Raw genomic sequence first — 18,509 nt, 5'->3', positions numbered from 1 at the left:
CTTCTATCAGTCAGATCCATACAAGTAGGGGTTCCCGCCCGGCGGTGAGGGACTACAAAAGCCCTCAGTGGCTTTTCTCATTCCGCATCTCAGAAGTTATCAAAGAAGGGCACAGAAGGAAAAAACCTACACAGCAGTCTGATTTGTGTGATCCAAAAAAGACCGAGCCCTCAGCGGAAACCCAGCTGCACTATGCAGCTTAGGAGAGTCCCTTGCAGCAGTAAAAAGCGCACCCATAAATGCCTTATTCTGCCTTTTTTTTTTTTTTTTTTAACTAGGTACCTAGTCCATGGCTCCATAACAGAGCATTCCCCAGGGGATAACGGGGGAAGGGGGCACTCTTTTACCGCCCGCCCGCAGTCCACCCCCACCCTGGCACAAACTGTGTCCAGGACTAACAAAAACTCTGTGGGAATCACAGGTGCTAACACCTGCTGCCACCACCAGCATGTGGGGAAGGACCCAGATACTGACTCCAATATTTACATATAGTGTGTATTATAATATGCACACCTGTCCATACAAATAGACAAAAGCTCCTAGAGCCCTATTCAGGGCCTCTCACCCACTTGCTGCGCTGACCAGGGGTAACCAGGGGACTCCCTCAGGAGGAGACTGCACAGCGCTGCCTGTGAGGAAAAGAACCGTGAGGTAACTTTTGCAGGGACCTGTATTTAAACAGGAAAAGCCTCATAGGGCTGTTTTATTTAAGGACAAGTCACAGATACAGCATAAAAAGCAAAACCATTACAGGTGTCACCAATCAGTCAGCGTCTGCTGAAGTATAATCATAAACATCTGTGCTCATCACAGGGCTTTTTACCTCACAGGAAAGCCCAATACAAAAAAGAAAAAACACAGGCCAGATAACAGTCCCCTCAGGAAGGCCCCCTCCCCCCTGACAGCGGCAATGTTAGCAATGCAGCAAGGGAAAGGAGCAGGGAAGTAAGGGGAAGGGACCCCCGAACCCCAGGAATGCCCAGCTGTACCAACCCACCGAAGCAGGAGGGACTGTACTTACCCGTCCGAGCGAGGACTCGCTGACGCATTCCTGACAGACCTACAACCGCAATGGAGGTAGCTGTCGGCCCGGTCCACTGTGATTGAGACAACACCACAGCTCAGTCATATGTGGACCTCGGAGCAAAGCTCACCGGCCCCCCCAGGAGTCATGGGGTATGGCGTGGCAGACCAAGCCTCTTTGCAAAGGTGTGCCCACGCTTGCTGGTCGGACTGAGTAGACTACAAGGATCTATAATATCCAGCCTGTCTCTCAGCCAACAGTTGAAAGAAGATTCTTCAAGAAAAAGTAAAGTAAAATAAAATAAAATTTCTCCTCAGGGCGCTGGGCCCAAAGGGAGCCATACGTCCTTCTCCTTTGCTAGGCAGAACGAAACTGAGGCTGCAAGCTGCAGTGAGGAGGGTTATGTCTGGAGGGACCGCCCCCTGGGCGGGGCTGTTCAACTCTGTTAATGTAACATGTATTTAACTATTTAACATGTTTCTGCCTAGTCCTCTCCTGTAAACAGGGAACATAACCCACTTGTCAAGATTTAAGGAGCTGTGTCCGTCCATGGACGATAAGAGAAACACAGATTTTTCAAAGTCGGCCACCCCTTCTATAGACTCCCATTTTAAACTTAATTTCTCCTGTAACTTTGGGGACCTGGTACCGGCTGGCCGTAGGCCCCCTGGACCCGAAACTTGTAGGTCCCCTGGGCCCGCACACATGTAGCCCCAGTTCTTCTCTACAGGTGTGCAAAGTTTACTGTCTGTGGGACCTACGGCCGGGGAGCACCAATTTTTCAAAGCCGGGCACCCCTTCTATATACTCCCGTGTTAAAACGTAAGTCTAGTCATGGGCACAGTAAGGCATGGACATGGACACAGTGAGGCACATACTCAAGTCAATAAGTTTTCCCAGTTTTTTGTGGTATATTCGGGTCGGCTTATACTCGAGTATATATGGTATTGGTTTTCAGACATCCTTCCACACAAGGCAAGTTACTAGGGCTAAAAAAGAGAGAACGGAGGGCGCACCGACCTAGTGTGATACTGATAAGACCACCAAGCTCTGAGGAAAGGGGTACGCCCCCGAAACGCGTCAGCCCTAACAACGGTCATTGATTGAAGTAAATATTGTGTTTTGCCGATGGTGTTGGACTTTTGCTGCATTGTCTCTTAAGGCCTGATTTTACACTCCCTTTGTGAGTACGATGATTTATTTTAAAAATTTTTATTAAAATCTTATCAGTATCACACTAGGTCGGTGCGCCCTCCGTTCTCTCTTTTTTCTCTTTCAGTTTTATGAATTCCCACAGTTCTGAGGAGGGCTGCAAGACTATAGAAGATACCTTCTAAATTTTTAATTTAAAAGTTTCAATTGAACTTTACCATCCCATATTATCTTCCAAAAATACCGGAGCGCAGGAGAGTTCTTGTTTTTATAAGTTACTAGGGCTCTCTTTTAAATCTCATCGTTATTAGGGATATTAGCATTATACCTAAAAAAAGTTTGCTGTATTTGAGGTTCTCTAAGCTCTGTCTGTTGTACAAGTGAACTTAAAGGTGAACAAAGACAAGCAAGCAAAAAACATAGGAAAACGAAATATTTTAACAGCAAATGTTAGCATGTTTGATAACTTGTACCAGAACAACAATATACATATATCAGGGCTCAAAATTTAAAGTCCTGAGCTACTAGCCAAGCCTCAAGGGTTACTCACCACCAGTTGCCCCACCCAACCCCCACCATGTCCCGCCCCTAGACACACCCTCATAAATTATTTCATGAAATGACAATGTTTTATGCAGAAGTAAGTTATAAAAATAACCATGTGCCATGTGGAGCCATGTGTCCCCATTGCAGCCTACCTGTGCTGGGTAAGAGAGAGGAGAGCCAGGCAGTGGCGACTCTCCTCTCTTCCCCTAAATTCACTCCTTGCTCGCAGCCCACACTCGCCAGCCCTCAAAATCCACTCGCAAAATGCGAGCAGGCGAGTGGAAATTTTGAGGGCTGCATATATAATAAATAGCTGCTACACATGATGCCTTTGTGTTGTAGTACTGTACATGCATTCCACTTGCGTAGATACGCAGCATTGCCTATTCTATTGCCTATTCTATACTTCTCAGTAGGAACCACAGCAGGACTCAAAAATTTAATCCCGGAACTTAAAATGTCGAGTTTCTCATGTACTTTATATATCTAAAATGATTTATGAAAATGCATTCACAGAGCTGGCAGGAAAAACCTGAACAATGAACATACTGCTACAGGTTCTTGAGTATACAGCATGACAGCTGTGTGTAATTTATTCTTCTTTCATGCCTTAGTGCTCAGGTGAAGCAGAACAGTCACTGTTAAAGGAAGTAGAACCTATAAAGCTAATGCTGAATCACCATTTACAAGAGCACTCAGGAAGATGGCAAAATAATCAACAGGTATGATTCAAAATAATGAGGGTTTCTTAATAGAAATGTGAAGTTCTGCACTTTAGTAAAAGTCATAATGCTGAAATCACAGACAAAAGACAATTGCAGAAGTTCCTAAACTCCTTGACCATGAGAATTATTATGCAGTATTTAAAAAAGCACAGTTCATGAATCTGTCTCAGAACTTTAACCTATTCACCAATCAGTCATAACATTACCACTGATGGAATGCGACCACTTACAGGTGAATAACATTGATTACGTCATTACAATGGCATCTGAATGTGGGTGGCAAGTGAACATGTACTTGAAGTTGATGTGTTAATAGCAGAAAAAAAAATGGCAATGTGTAAGGATCTGAGCGACCTTGACGAGGGCTAAATTGTAATAGCTAGATGGCTGGATCAGAGCATCTCCAAAACTGCAGCTCTTCTGGGATGTTCAATCTCTGCAGTGATCAGGACCTAACAAAAAGTGGTCCAAGGAAGGAAAACTGGAAAACCAGTGACAGGGTCACGGGGCGACCATGCATGTGGGAAGCAAAAGGCTGGTCTGTGTAATCCAACCCAACAAAAGAGCTGGGCAAGGGTGCCCATGCACATCTTCTTTCTTCTTAGAAAGATAGCTTACAGTAGAACTAAAAGGCAAAACTTTTTTATTTTAAGTTTTTGATGGAGTGCAGAGGGTTAAGAACACCTTCCAGTTTTTTACTGCCGTCTGTGCCCCTGTTAAGGAAATACAACGCTCCCCGTTTACCATTATCATTGAAAGTTAAAGTAAAAGAAAATCCTAAATTTTGAGTTGTCCCCTGAAAAGTAATAGAAGGGAAAGCTTCCAATGGGGACACTAGTTCTGGTGATTTGGGGTCCACAAAGAATTACCTTAATTTGCAGGGATTTTCTTTTACTTCCTGTATTCTATGCATGAAGATTTAAAAAAAAAAAAAATCACACACACACAAAACACCACACTTCTGTGTGCACCCAGCCCCCCCCCCCATCCCAATCCTTACCTGAGCTCCCTCCGATGCAGCAATGTTTATGATGGCCTCGCTGTCCCGACTCTCTCTTCTCAGCCAGTGAGCCAATGAGGAGAAAGCGAGCTGCTCTATGTGTCGCCAGGTTTTCGGATTTCAGTTTCAAGTGTTTGCAGCTGTGCACTTAAAAAGTCCAGTCCCCCCCCCCCCCCCATGAAAATTAAAAGTCAGCAGCTATTAGGACACTTGCTTGTCCGGGAATCCAGTGATGTCGGCACCCCAGCCGATGTTGCTCTCGGGTACTGCCGCCACTGCCTGTAAGGGAAGTCTTGAGGCTTTACTTCCAGTTCCCTACTGCGCATGCGATTTGAGAATGGCCCATCGACGGGGGAAGGAGGGGGGGTGAACTTCTGGGGGACCTCACCGCAGCAAAGTCTCTCGGAAGTGGGGACCGGTTCCTGACAGGTACATGTCCGTCCCCCCCCCCCCCAATAGGTGGCAAATGTGGCACTGAAGGGGGGGGGGGGGTAGGCAGATAAGTGGAGCTTCCCCTTTTGGATGAAACTCCGTTTTAAGCACTGCAGTTACCTTAGAAACATTTAGGCCAAGTGAGGTTTACTTTATCAATGGAGAGAACAGACCATGCACTGGCACAACACAGGGGAAGTGTGTATTTTCAACAGTGTTCTCTATAACCTTCTGATTCATGAAGGATAACATTTCAAAGTCTCTGTAGCAGCTGATGAGCTGACAACAATGAAGGTTCATCTACACGGGACAGTTAATTGTTCAATACCATTTATCCCATTGTTGACACACTTCTTTGCTTTACAGCACAGTAGTTTCAGTGCACTGAAAATCAAGACTGCCAAGCTCCTTAAAGAGATTGTAAAGGCTGATATTTATTTTTTCAAAATAAAACAAGTCATACCTACACTCTGCTTCCCCCCCCCCCCTGCATCAGCACTTCTGGCACCAAGCTAACTCCACCCCCCCCCCCCCCCCATACCACTGGGTGTCCACTATAGCAAGCTGCTTGCTATGGGGACACTCCTGTGGGCTTGGCCCCACCCCCAGTTCCCTCGTTACTGGCTGTGACTAGCAGGAGCCAATGGCTCCCACTGCTGTCTCTGAGCCAATGAGCAGGGAGAAAGCCAAAAGAGCCTCTGCTCTAGTGCACAGCACTGGATTGAGATTGGGCTCATGGAAGTATAAGACGAGGTCTGGGGGCTACATGCAGAATATTTTTTTTGCAGAGAATGCATCAAGGTAAAAAAACCTTCAGCCTTTCCATCCACTTTAAAAAAAATGTTTTGTTTAGCAAATAAAACATTGCATTTTCTGCACACCACCGCACATTTATGGTGTGAAGAAGGAACAGAGAAAACAATTGCCCTATTTACACCACACACCTGCATGGGACATGATATGAACAAGCTCTTATTCTCACCTTCTCCACCGAGTTTGGCTGGCTTTCGTTCTCGTAGTTTTGAGGCAGATGGCCGAGCTGCTTTGGATGAAACGGACTGTTAAAAAATAAAAAAGACAAATTTTTAACTTTTTATGCAATTTAACTATGCACCCCCATGCAATAAAATTATACACACCCATATTAATTTGAAATGAAAAAAAAAAAAAAAAAAAAAAAAATGCACTATCCTGATCCAGTTCCAACAAATAATATTTCAGCTTTTCTGTTTCCAATGTAAGGTACAGAGTTTAGGCTAAACATTCGATTGATTTTCTGCACTAAAAACACCACACTTTCCCCAGTGTTATACAGCGATAAGAACCAAAAGTATTAGACCCCTTTCACAGTGAGTTCTCCAGGTGGTTTAGCACTAAAAATAGCACCTAAATACCGCCTGAAAAACTCCCGCCCTGCAGTCTCAGTGTGAAAGCCCTGGGTTTTCACACTGAGGCGATGCGCTGGGGGGCCGCTCCAAAAGTCCTGCCAGCAGCATCTTTGGAGCGGTGCGTTTACCGCTCCTTCCCATTGAAAACAATAGGATACCTCTGCAGAGGCGCATTGCCGGCGGTATAAAACCCTTTTTCGTCCGCTAGCGAGGGTTAAAACTAGGGTTGTCCCGATACCACTTTTTTAGGACTGAGTACGAGTACCAATACTTTTTTTCAAGTACTCGCCGATACCGAATACCGATACTTTTTTTTAAATGTGTCCCCAAATGCAGCCATGTCCCCCCACAAATGCAGTCATGTCCCCCCACAAATGCAGCCATGTCTCCCCCCATATGCAGCCATGTCCCCCCCCCATATCCAGCCATGTCTCCCCCCATATCCCCCCCCATGCAGCCATGTCCCCCATATGCAGCCATGTCTCCCCCCATATCCAGCCATGTCCCCCCATATCCAGCCATGTCTCCCCCCCATATCCAGCCATGTCCCCCATATGCAGCCATGTCTCCCCCCATATCCAGCCATGTCCCCCATATGCAGCCATTGTCTCCCCCCATATGCAGCCATTGTCTCCCCCCCATATCCAGCCATGACCCCCCCCCCCATATCCAGCCATGTCCCCCCCCCCATATCCAGCCATGTCCCCCTTACCTGCATCCCGCTGCCGCCGACTGGTTAATACGCGCGGGGAACATTACAGCTTTGAATAGCTGTAATGATTCGCGCTGCGTATAGACACTCCCCCTTGCTCGGGATTGGACAGTTCACCCGAGCAAGGGGGAGTGTCTATACGCGGCGCAAATCATTACAGCTATTCAAATGAAAGCTGTAATGTTCCCCGCGCGTATTAACCAGTCGGCGTCAGCGGGAATGCGGTGGGATGCGGCGTAACGGCAGCGGGATGCGGCGCAACGAGGGGGCGGGGGGTGAGTATTCTATTTCGGTATCGGGGGTATTTGCGGGAGTACGAGTACTCCCGCAAATACTCGGAATCGGTCCTGATACCGATACTAGTTTCGGTATCGGGACAACCCTAGTTAAAACCGCACCGCTAGTGGCCGAATACCGCTGTAATTCCGATGGTATAGCGCCGCTATACCGCCACCGCACCTCCCGCCCCGGTGTGAAAGGGGCCTAAATGTAGCACTGAGATTTTGTAACTTCCATCAATAAAAACATGTTCTTTTAAAGGCTATTGGGGGTTATTTACTAAAGGCAAATCCACTTTGCAATGCAAGTGCAAAGTGCACTTGGAAGTGCAGTCACTGTAGATCTGAAATGAGGGGAAGCTCTGCTGATTTTATCATCCAATCATGTGCAAGCTAAAATGCTGTTTTTTATTTTTCTTGCATGTCCCCCTCGGATCGACTGCACTTCCAAGTGCACTTTCAGTGCAATTTTGTTTGCACTTGTAGTGCAAAGTGGATTTGCCTTTAGTAAATAACCCCCGTTATATGATGTACAGGAGGTACAACACTGTTAACTGGTTAATAATACCTGTCTCTCCTCTCTTGCAGGGACGTCCGAGATTTTCTTTGTAGGCTCCTCTGATATTTTTTGCTGTTAAAAGAGAAATGAAGCCTTAGAACTGTGGAAAGTATGCTGCTGAGCTAATGATGGATATATTATTTTGCACAAAGACACATAGCTTTTGATGCTCTTTGATCTGCAAACAGTGATGAAGATGTACTAGAGGATGACCTTGCACATGCACCACTATATACAATTCTATTAATGACGCCATGCTGAGTGCAGCAACCCACAGAAACTGGTCTATACCAAAGAAATATGCATTTTAATTGCGTTAATAAAATAAAAAAAAACTTAAAAGTAGGCATATTATAGTTAGCACAGAAAGCCATATTATTTGCCTTCAGCAGTTCACCTTCAGTATTACCTTTCGTTCTGATCTCATTTCTTCCTCTGGTTTTTCTTCTCTGTCCCCTTTATGCTCATTATCCCTTACACGTTCTTTTCTCCTTTCCGAATCCCGTTCCCGTCTTCGCTCTTTATCCTGTTCACGCGTTCTTGTCCTCTCATCCCTGTTACGGTCACCGCGTTCTTTGTCTCTTTCACGACTGCGATCTTCAGGTTCCCTCTCTTTTTCCAGGTTTCGCTCCTTTTCACGTTCTCTCTCTCCATCTCTTACTTTTTCTTTATCTCTTGTTCTGTCCCTCTCTTTTCCATGGCCCCCTTCACTTCGCTTTTCTCTGTCCCTACCTTTATCTTTATTTCTGTCAGTTTCTGATCGAGGTTCTTTTACTCTGTTTTTCTCTCTATCGTTTTTCTCTCCTCGCAATCCATCTTTCTCCGTCTCTCCCACTCTTTCCCGTTCCTTCTTTTTTTCTCTTTCAGAAGGTTTTCTTTCCTCATCTTTCATCTGTCTGTCTTTTCTGTCTCTGCTTCCACTTCTTTCCCTGATTTCAGGCTCCCTCCTGTCCTAAAACCCCCCCAAAAAAATAAGACAGCATTAGCCTTCATCAGTCAACATTTATGATTACATTTTTTATATATAGTAGGGCTGTGGAAATTAACTATTAATTCATCGATTAATCTTAAATTTTTTTGATCGATCAAAATTATTTTGATTTGTACTCACCTCTCCGCCGGCTTCAGGGAGTTCCGTCGGAGATTCAGTAACGTCACGGACACCGGCGGGGCTTGCCGTGTCCATCTGAAGGGCTCCTTTGCTGTGCCTTCATATCTGCATGCCGGCGGGACCTTACTATCTGTCACACGCAAGGGCTGTTACACTTCCCTCTATCAACCTGGGATTCTACAACCATCCACTGGGAGTTGTGATAGTTCCCTTCACAGGACATCTACATGCTGACAGACTGATGTTAACTTCTCCTCATCTGGATTCAGCAGTGGCATCGTTGTACACATTTTTATACCAGTATCATACTTAGCTACATGTTTTTATGACTGCTTTTGTTACCGTTTGGTATTACTCACACCATTTTTACAGTTTATGTAGCTACATCGATTTTATCTCCAGTGCAATATTTATTTTGTTACCTACTTGAAGACTATAAAAGTTTTAATGCTATTCCCATCGAGAGCTGCCTTTGTGTGTTTTTTGTTTCCTGCTATCCATTTTTCCAGTTGTTGGTAGCTGCACTGGGAATCAGCCTGCAAGGAGGAGATCAGCTAAAAGTAGTTGGATCTGTATGTGCATTATAATTAATCGAAAAAAATCGATTAATCAAACACAAAAATTTTGATCAGTAACAGCCCTAATATATAGATATATATCCATCATCAAAAGAGGACAAGTTTAATAAATTCATCACATACACCTGTGTTTTATCAAATAGGGTTTTGTCAGGATCACTGCTGCAACTGATATTACCATGTTAGAAACAACCAATCAAAACTGTTTTTTGATTTTCAAATCATAAAGAAAAATGCAAATCACAAGGCAATTTTTTTTTTTATTAGTTTTGAATAGAGTAGAATAGAACTCTTAAGTTTTTACTGCTGCATGTCCCCTCTGGGAAGATTTGCCCATTTATTGGTTTTGGTGACCAGTCACCAAGACTGGAATTCAGGGGAAACCCCCATATTTTAGGGTTGTCATGAGGGGGGGGGATATTCACAAATGTTCAGATGACATCTATCTAGGATGGGCATTCCCCTCCTACTTTCTGTTGTGCCTTAATTTAACTCTCCCCAGCAGTACACAGACGCAAAAAAAAACCAAAAAAACCTAACTGGGGGTTTTTACCCTTCCATACTCTATCCAAAACAAAAAGAATTCTGGCTACACATACACTTAAAAAAACAAACAAACACACACACACACACACACACACACCTCAAACCGACTCCCTATTGTACTCTGGGCAATCTATGGTGCCTTTACCCACCACACATACCCTTGCCACAATTCCTTAAAAATGCAGTTTTCATCCATTTTGGATAAAGTAAGGGAAGGTTATAGCCCCCGTCAGTTTATTTTTTTACCATCCCTGTCCCATTGCAGAGATTTCCCTTCACTTCCTGTTTGGCTATGGGGCAGGAAGTGGGAGAAAATCTATTCAAATAAAGGGAATCCATTGCCCCCCTCCCCCCCCAGGCCCTCAGAACTAGTTACCCCACTTGAAAATTTCAGGGCGGGTCTTAAACAGAAAGGGGTGGGTCATATTTCAATTAGGGGGTGCACAAGTTTAGTCAGGCCTTGGGCAGCACAAAACCTAAATACACTACTGAGTGGGAGTTCCGATGTCTGCACCTTAAAACATATCAGCAATCGCAGCTCCACTATTTCTATTCCCATTGATGTGTATACACTATATGTAGTGTATATACTATACACTTTAAGCTAGCTATACTAGATCCTGATGCAAGTGCAGCAAGTGTGCATGCCTACCTCTTTCTCCCTCTGGCTCCTTCGTTCTTCATCTTTTGCTTCTCTGTTTTCCTTATCTTGAGACTTGGTGTTTGATGGAGGCTTCCCTTTAGAGTCCAGTTTTTCTCCCGACAGAACCCTCTTCACAGCATCATCGCTGGATAACTAGATATAAAATTAAGAATTTCATTAAGAAACCCTAGATGGCAATTTTTTAAAAAGAGAAAAGTAAAAGGTGTCACCAACAGAAACCATATTCTCACCTATTTTTCTCAAGCAGGTCTTTGATTTAAAGCAGTAGTTTAAAAAAAAAAAAAAAAAACACAAGCAAGGAAATGTCACAATGTGCTAGTATGCATTGCATACTAGCACAGTATGATAGACTTACCTTAGAACAAAGACCTCCAGCACTGAAATGTTACAGCTGACACCCCCCCCCCCCCAGTCTTCCTTCCGGGTTTGTGGCCTCCAGCTATTTCTGGCATGTGCTCTGAAGGTGTGGCACTGTAAGCTGGACCTTCAGAGTGCATGTGCCGGTGATCTCATTGGCTGCATGCAGGCTGAATATATCTCAAACTGTGCAAGTTTAGAAGATATTCACAGTACCTACATGTAAGCCTTATTATAGGATTGCCTGTAGGTACAAGTGGTAGTACAGCGTTTACAAACACTTTAAAGCTAATAAGAGGCTGGTTTCCATGAACAAAACATGATAATTTCCTTTACTTCCTTTCTGAAAACACATCAGCTAAAGTTTGGATTATGATACAACACAACCACGGCAGGGGTCCTGGCCAAATGGAATGCGGACATCCCGGATCTGGACGAGGAGATTTGGGAGGACTGCGTCTCTTCCTTTCTTCCGTCTATGATCGCTTCCAGAGACCGATTTATACAACTAAAATTTTTACACCGGGCCTACTACACTCCGCAGAGACTGGCTAAGATTTACCCCTCCAGGAGCCCCAGGTGCACCAGGTGTTTGGGGGAAACGGGCTCGTTCCTTCATATGGTCTGGTCCTGCCCCAAGCTAGCTTTGTATTGGGGGGAGGTGGCAGAGGTCCTCTTGGACCGTTGTGGGGTGGAGCTTGTAATGGATCCGAAAGTGTTCCTCCTTAGTTACCTGGGCGAGGTTGAGGGTGACAGGTACACCAAACTGGGTATCACCTTTGCTTTGTTCTATGCCAGGAGGGAGATCCTGCTGCGCTGGCGGGGCACTGAGCTCCCCACAGTGTCCTCCTGGCTGGCTACGATTAATAGAGTTCTCCCACTCTATAGGTTGACGTACGAGAGCAGGAACTGTCCACCCAAATTTGAAAAAATCTGGTCGAAATGGATTGACTCACCCAGCTGATCTGTTGATCATCCCCCTGTGATGGCCCCTGACTGAGGTGTCCTGCGGGTTGCTGTTACCCCCCCCTCCCCCTCCCCCACCCTTATCCTCGTTGTCTCCCCTACTCTTCTACCTCCGTCGCCCCCCCGCAGGGGGGGGGGGGGGGAGACGCGGGGAGGACGTCCAGAGGGGGACCCTCTGCGGTTGGTGCCCCGAGCCTGGCAATTGTTTTATTTATGAAGTCTGTCCTGTGATTTGTGTGGCCAGCCTACTATCCCACCATAGATATACTATGTATATGCTGATTTCCTATGACTTGTGTAATCATTTTGCTGCCCTTGTGGCTTGTACTGTCGTTGATTTGTGTGTGTCTTTGTTGTCTGTCTTCAAAATAAAAAATTTTACTGTTAAAAAAAAAAGTTTGGATTATGAAAACAAGCTTGTTTAAGAAGACACTTACTTTATTCAAACAGCATTTTCCTATGGCCTGAAGGAACTCGTTCGTCCTCTCTGGTTCATGTCCCGCCACAATTCGAGCCGGCTTCACAGACAAAGGTTCTCCAGTCACCAAAACAACCACATCGATTGCTTTCTGTAAGAAGCTGATTTTGGAATCCTTCTCCTATGGGTTACAAACAAACAAACCATTAAAAAAACTGAAAATGAAGCATGCTTTGAGTGAGTGAGTAACTTGTATAGCGCAACAAATGCGAACTTAATCGCCTCAAGGTGCTTGGCATCCAGTGTCGTACAGGTCCTTCAGAAGAGGTGGGTCTTTAGTTTTTTCCTAAAAGCCCAATGGTTTTCTTCCAAGGAGGATGGTAGTGGGTAGAGCATTCCAGAGTCGTGGTCCTTGGACTGCAAATCTACGTTCTCCCTTAGATTTGTAGCGGGATTTGGAGAAGGTTTTGGTTGGTTGACCGGAGCATGCGCTTGGTGACATAGGGTTTTATTTTCTCGCTTTAAAAGTATATGTGAACCCTCAACTTGTAAAGCGACCCATTTAGTTTAGGGCCTCTTGCACATGATACTCCTGTTTTAGCATCTACTTTTTTTAGACGGCTGTTTTTTTGTATTTATTTGTGCATATTTACGCACGCACATGCGCATTTACGTGCAAATGTTATTCTCTTGCGTTACAATATATAAATGTATAAATGAGCATTTGTGTGCATGAGGCGTAAATTACTGACCAAAAAAGCAGATTTTTCTAAACAAAAAAAAAAAAAATTACTGGAGGAATGCACGGTGCTTCTTTACACACGTGTGCATAGGCACATTACAATTAATGGGCTGTATTTTAGCTCAGATAGATAGATAGATATATATATATATATATATATATATATAAGTATTTGAACACCCTGCTATTTTGCAAGTTCTCCCACTTGGAAATCATGGAGGGGTCTGAAATTGTTATCGTAGGTGCATGTCCACTGTGAGAGACATAATCAAAAAAATCCAGAAATCACAATGTATGATTTTTTTTAAACTATTTATTTGTATGATACAGCTGCAAATAAGTATTTGAACACCTGAGAAAATCAATGTTAATATTTGGTACAGTAGCCTTTGTTTGCAATTACAGAGGTCAAACGTTTCTTGTAGTTTTTCACCAGGTTTGCACACACTGGAGGAGGGATTTTGGCCCACTCCTCCACACAGATCTTCTCTAGATCAGTCAGGTTTCTGGGCTGTCGCTGAGAAACACAGAGTTTGAGCTCCCTCCAAAGATTCTCTATTGGGTTTAGGTCTGGAGACTGGCTAGGCCACGCCAGAACCTTGATATGCTTCTTACAGAGCCACAACTTGGTTATCCTGGCTGTGTGCTTCGGGTCATTGTCATGTTGGAAGACCCAGCCTCGACCCATCTTCAAAGCTCTAACTGAGGGAAGGAGGTTGTTGCCCAAAATCTCGCAATACATGGCCCCGGTCATCCTCTCCTTAATACAGTGCAGTCGCCCTGTCCCATGTGCAGAAAAACACCCCCAAAGCATGATGCTACCACCCCCATGCTTCACAGTAGGGGTGGTGTTCTTGGGATGGTACTCATCATTCTTCTTCCTCCAAACACGGTTAGTGGAATTATGACCAAAAAGTTCTATTTTGGTCTCATCTGACCACATGACTTTCTCCCATGACTCCTCTGGATCATCCAAATGGTCATTGGCAAACTTAAGACGGGCCTTGACATGTGCTGGTTTAAGCAGGGGAACCTTCCGTGCCATGCATGATTTCAAACCATGACGTCTTAGTGTATTACCAACAGTAACCTTGGAAACGGTGGTCCCAGCTCTTTTCAGGTCATTGACCAGCTCCTCCCGTGTAGTCCTGGGCTGATTTCTCACCTTTCTTAGGATCATTGAGACCCCATGAGGTGAGATTTTGCATGGAGCCCCAGTCCGAGGGAGATTGACAGTCATGTTTAGCTTCTTCCATTTACTAATGATTGCTCCAACAGTGGACCTTTTTTCACCAAGCTGCTTGGCAATTTCCCCGTAGCCCTTTCCAGCCTTGTGGAGGTGTACAATTTTGTCTCTAGTGTCTTTGGACAGCTCTTTGGTCTTGGCCATGTTAGTAGTTGGATTCTTACTGATTGTATGGGGGTGGACGGGTGTCTTTATGCAGCTAATGACCTCAAACAGGTGCATCTAATTTAGGATAATAAATGGAGTGGAGGTGGACATTTTAAAGGCAGACTAACAGGTCTTTGAGGGTCAGAATTCTAGCTGATAGACAGGTGTTCAAATACTTATTTGCAGCTGTATCATACAAATAAATACTTAAAAAATCATAAATTGTGATTTCTGGAATTTTTTTTTTGATTATGTCTCTCACAGTGGACATGCACCTACGATGACAATTTCAGACCCCTCCATGATTTCCAAGTGGGAGAACTTGCAAAATAGCAGGGTGTTCAGATACTTATTTTCCTCACTGTATATATGTATATATATATCACACACACACACACACATTATAAATACCTTTTTATTTTCATTTTTTTTTTTTTTATAAGTGATCACATACCCTCTGTTCTTAGCTGCATAGTGAGCTCAGAGAGCTGGGGGAGGAAAAACAGCAGGACACTAGTCTTCCCAGTGAATGGTGGTGCAGGAGGGGGGGGGATGTCAGAACCAGTCTGATCACTGAAGGAGAGCAGGCCGAGTTCTCAGCACAGGGAGAAAACTGACCCCACTGAGCTTTCATGCCTTGTGTGACCAGTTTGATAGGAAATCAGAGGGACTGGCACCAGGCATTTCACACAAAAAAAGCAGTACAAAGAGAACAGAATACTTTTTCATACAAGTACATGGTACAGCAGGCAAGACAAAAAAACCTTCAGTTTTCAGCAGCCCCCTTTAGCACCCTTAATGCTTACCTGAGCCCCATCTCAAGGTCAGCGATGTGCACGAGTGCCACTCCCTCCTGATTGGCTGAGACACAGCAGCGGCGCTATTGGCTCCCGCTGCTGTCAAAGTCAGTTAGCCAATCAGGAGAGATGGGGGTGCCAGCGAGGGACCCAGGAAAAGGAGGATGTGGGCTGCTCTGTGTAAAACCATGATACAGAGCAGGCAAGTATGACAGGTTTGTTATTTTTCAAGGAAAAAAGTCTTTAGCATCACTTAGTCCCCTTTCACACTGGGGCACTTTTGGGCTAGAATTAGCGCCTGAATAATGCCTCCCCTGCAGCCCCAGTGTGAGAACCCGAGTGCTTTCACACTGGGGCGGTGCGCTGGCAGGACGATTAAAAAAAACATCTTTGGGGCGGTGAAGGAGCGGTGTATAAACCCCTCCTGTCCATTGAAACGAATAGGCAGTGCTTCAGCAGCGGTGCTACATGGGTGCATTTAACCCTTTATTTGCCCGCTAGTGGGGGTTTGAAAGCGCCCCGCTAGCGGCCAAATATCGCCGCTAAAATGATGGCAAAGCGCCACTAAAACGAGCAGCTTTTTTTCATCAATGCCTGCCCGCCCCAATGTGAAAGCAGCCTTAAATTGGATGAAAACTCACCACTCGCCCAGTATAAACTAATGGCACAGTATTAATGTATATACACATGCAAGCCTCCTGCATGTATCCCTACCTTGGGGCAAATGTCACCCCATTTAGCCGTAAGAGCCCCGCAAAACTCTGGAATCGGTGGGTGGGTCTCTTTGCTGAACCTCGTGGGCTTGTGATGTCACAAGAATCCTCGCCCACCTTCACACTCTCCTATTCCTGAGTTTTAAATAACATCCAGTCAAAACTGCAGCGTGCTTTGCCAGCGCTGCCCATTGATTTCAATGGGCAGGTGCGCTTAAGGAGCAGTGTTTACAGCGCTGCAAAAAATGTGGCTTGCAGGACTTTCTTTTTACCGTCCTGCCAGCGCACCACTCCAGTGTGAAAGCCAGAGGGCTTTCACACTGAGTGAGAGGAGAGGCGCTTTACAGGCGCTATTTTGAGCACTTAAGCGCCTCATTGTGAAAGCAGCCTAAATGAAGGTACAACATTGAGCAACTCACAGGGTTGATGAATAAAATAGGCACATCCAAGTATGCAGGCATCCGGGGTAAAGCTGTCCACATAGACCATCCTCCCCACCACCATCATGAACGTCATCCCTTCCACGCTGTGCTCCACAAGCGGTTCAATTGCTCTACTGCAGGGTAGTCCTCCCGGTCGCGATTGCAGACTGACAGCGGTGAGAGCCAGCGGTGTGGGGGATGGTCTACGTGGACCGCTTTACCCCGGATCCCTGCATATTTAGATGTGCCTCTTTTAATCATCAACCACGTGAGTTGCTAAATGTTGTACCTTCATTAAATGTAACCATATTGCTACACTTGGAGGCGCCTCTCTTCCCTTTTATACTCTGTAGCTCCTGCTGGATTTTGCTTCTAATCCCCTTGTGGATGGACATTTTATGGTTACACAACCTGTCATATGGCTATAATCTTTTTATATGGACTATAAACTGAAGGATTTATGAATAAATGGTTGTGGAACAAATCATTTGAGTTTCCATTATTTCTTATGCGGAAATTTGCTTTGACATACAAGTGCTTTGGATTAAAAGCAAGTTTCCGGAACGAATTATGCTCACAATCCAAGGTTTTACTGTATTTACAAAACCAAGGCAATTGTAAATTTTCTCAGCTATCAGTAAAACAACATATCTCCATTATGTATTTAAAGCATAGAGATGTTCAGGTCAAGGGAGGACATTGGACAAAACAAATACATTTATAGCCAGATTCACATAGAGATACGCCGTCGTACATTTAAGTGTATTCTCAAATGGAGATACGCTTAAATGTAGCCAAGATACGACCGCCGGTGCCGTCGTATCTTAGCTGTCCGTTTATGCTGGCCGCTAGGGGCGTGTACACTGATTTACACCTAGAATGCGTAAATCAGTGAGATACACCTATTCACGAACGCACGCTTGCCCGTCGCAGTAAAGATACACCGTTTACGTAAGGCGTTTTCAGGCCTAAAGATATTCCACCAAAAAGATGGCGCAGCCCATGTTAAGTATGGACGTCGGAACCGCGTCAAATTTATTTTTTACGGGTCACGATTCATTAGCATAAAACACGATTCATTAGCATAAAACACGCCCACCTCTTCACAATTTGAATTAGGCGCACTTACGCCGGCACATTTACGCTACGCCGCCGTAACTTAGGACGCAAGTGCTTTGTGAATACAGCACTTGCCTCTCTAACTTACGGCAGCGTAGCGTATATGAGATACGCTACGCCTGCCTAACGTTAGGCACGTCTTTATGAATCCAGCTATAATTATCTAACAAACTTTACTGAAGCTGTAGAAAATGTACAAACCCGTATACAAAGCAAACTATATAGAGAGGGAAGCAGGAAAAAGGATGGAATGTCTGCCACAAGTTTAATGGCCCAACTACCTCCCAGTCCCACTACCTCAGTCATTGTAGCATGCCCTTGTGTTCATTTGTAACTGGGCAACAATAGTGAAGTTTATGTGGAGGTTGCCATGTAAGTGATAGCTCGAGAATGTGCCATGTTCTCAAATAGGAAATAAATTAAACAGTGATAGTGCTTTATATCATACCTTTAAACAGGTCAAGGCTCAAAATAAATAAAAAGCTTGCAACTTCTCATAGTTTGGATTTATCCATTTTCTGATAATCTGGAATTACTAGTGTTGTACCTAGGTGACCTTTACCGTGGGGCCAAAAAAAAAATGAAATAAGGGAGACCAAAACAGACTGTGATGTTCACTGATGCTCTGTTCCAATAATTTATAAAAAAAAAGAAAAATGTATAAAATTGTCATCAGTGAATGTACTTTACATTGCACAGTTACAGCCAATTGCATGTTAAAAAAAAAACACAACATGCCAAAAATCCACCTCCCCACTGAAATGAATGGAAAATGCATTAAAAAAACACCTGCAGTTGTGTTGTTGATAACTGTCACAGTTGCTTGTGCTCTCAATTGAACCGTCAAGCCATTGAAATGGCTGGTTT

General features: G+C 44.6%; 1 protein-coding gene across 1 annotated transcript in view; it reads right to left on the bottom strand.

Annotated features, from left to right (window-relative positions):
* TRAF3IP1 (TRAF3 interacting protein 1) overlaps window positions 1-18,509 on the bottom strand; it is a 77,594-nt gene that overhangs the window by 44,885 nt on the left and 14,200 nt on the right. Inside the window, exons 3-7 of the mRNA XM_040357573.1 lie at window positions 12,476-12,637; window positions 10,704-10,847; window positions 8,226-8,768; window positions 7,826-7,888; window positions 5,862-5,937 (exon numbers count right to left, since the gene is read on the bottom strand). Of these exons, the coding sequence (XP_040213507.1) occupies window positions 5,862-5,937; window positions 7,826-7,888; window positions 8,226-8,768; window positions 10,704-10,847; window positions 12,476-12,637 (988 nt within the window). The remainder of the gene's footprint in view (window positions 1-5,861; window positions 5,938-7,825; window positions 7,889-8,225; window positions 8,769-10,703; window positions 10,848-12,475; window positions 12,638-18,509) is intronic.

The sequence above is a fragment of the Rana temporaria genome, chromosome 6, assembly GCF_905171775.1.
Source record: "Rana temporaria chromosome 6, aRanTem1.1, whole genome shotgun sequence".
NCBI classification, from domain to species: Eukaryota; Metazoa; Chordata; class Amphibia; order Anura; family Ranidae; genus Rana; species Rana temporaria.
This window is presented reverse-complemented; position numbering and strand designations above follow the sequence as displayed.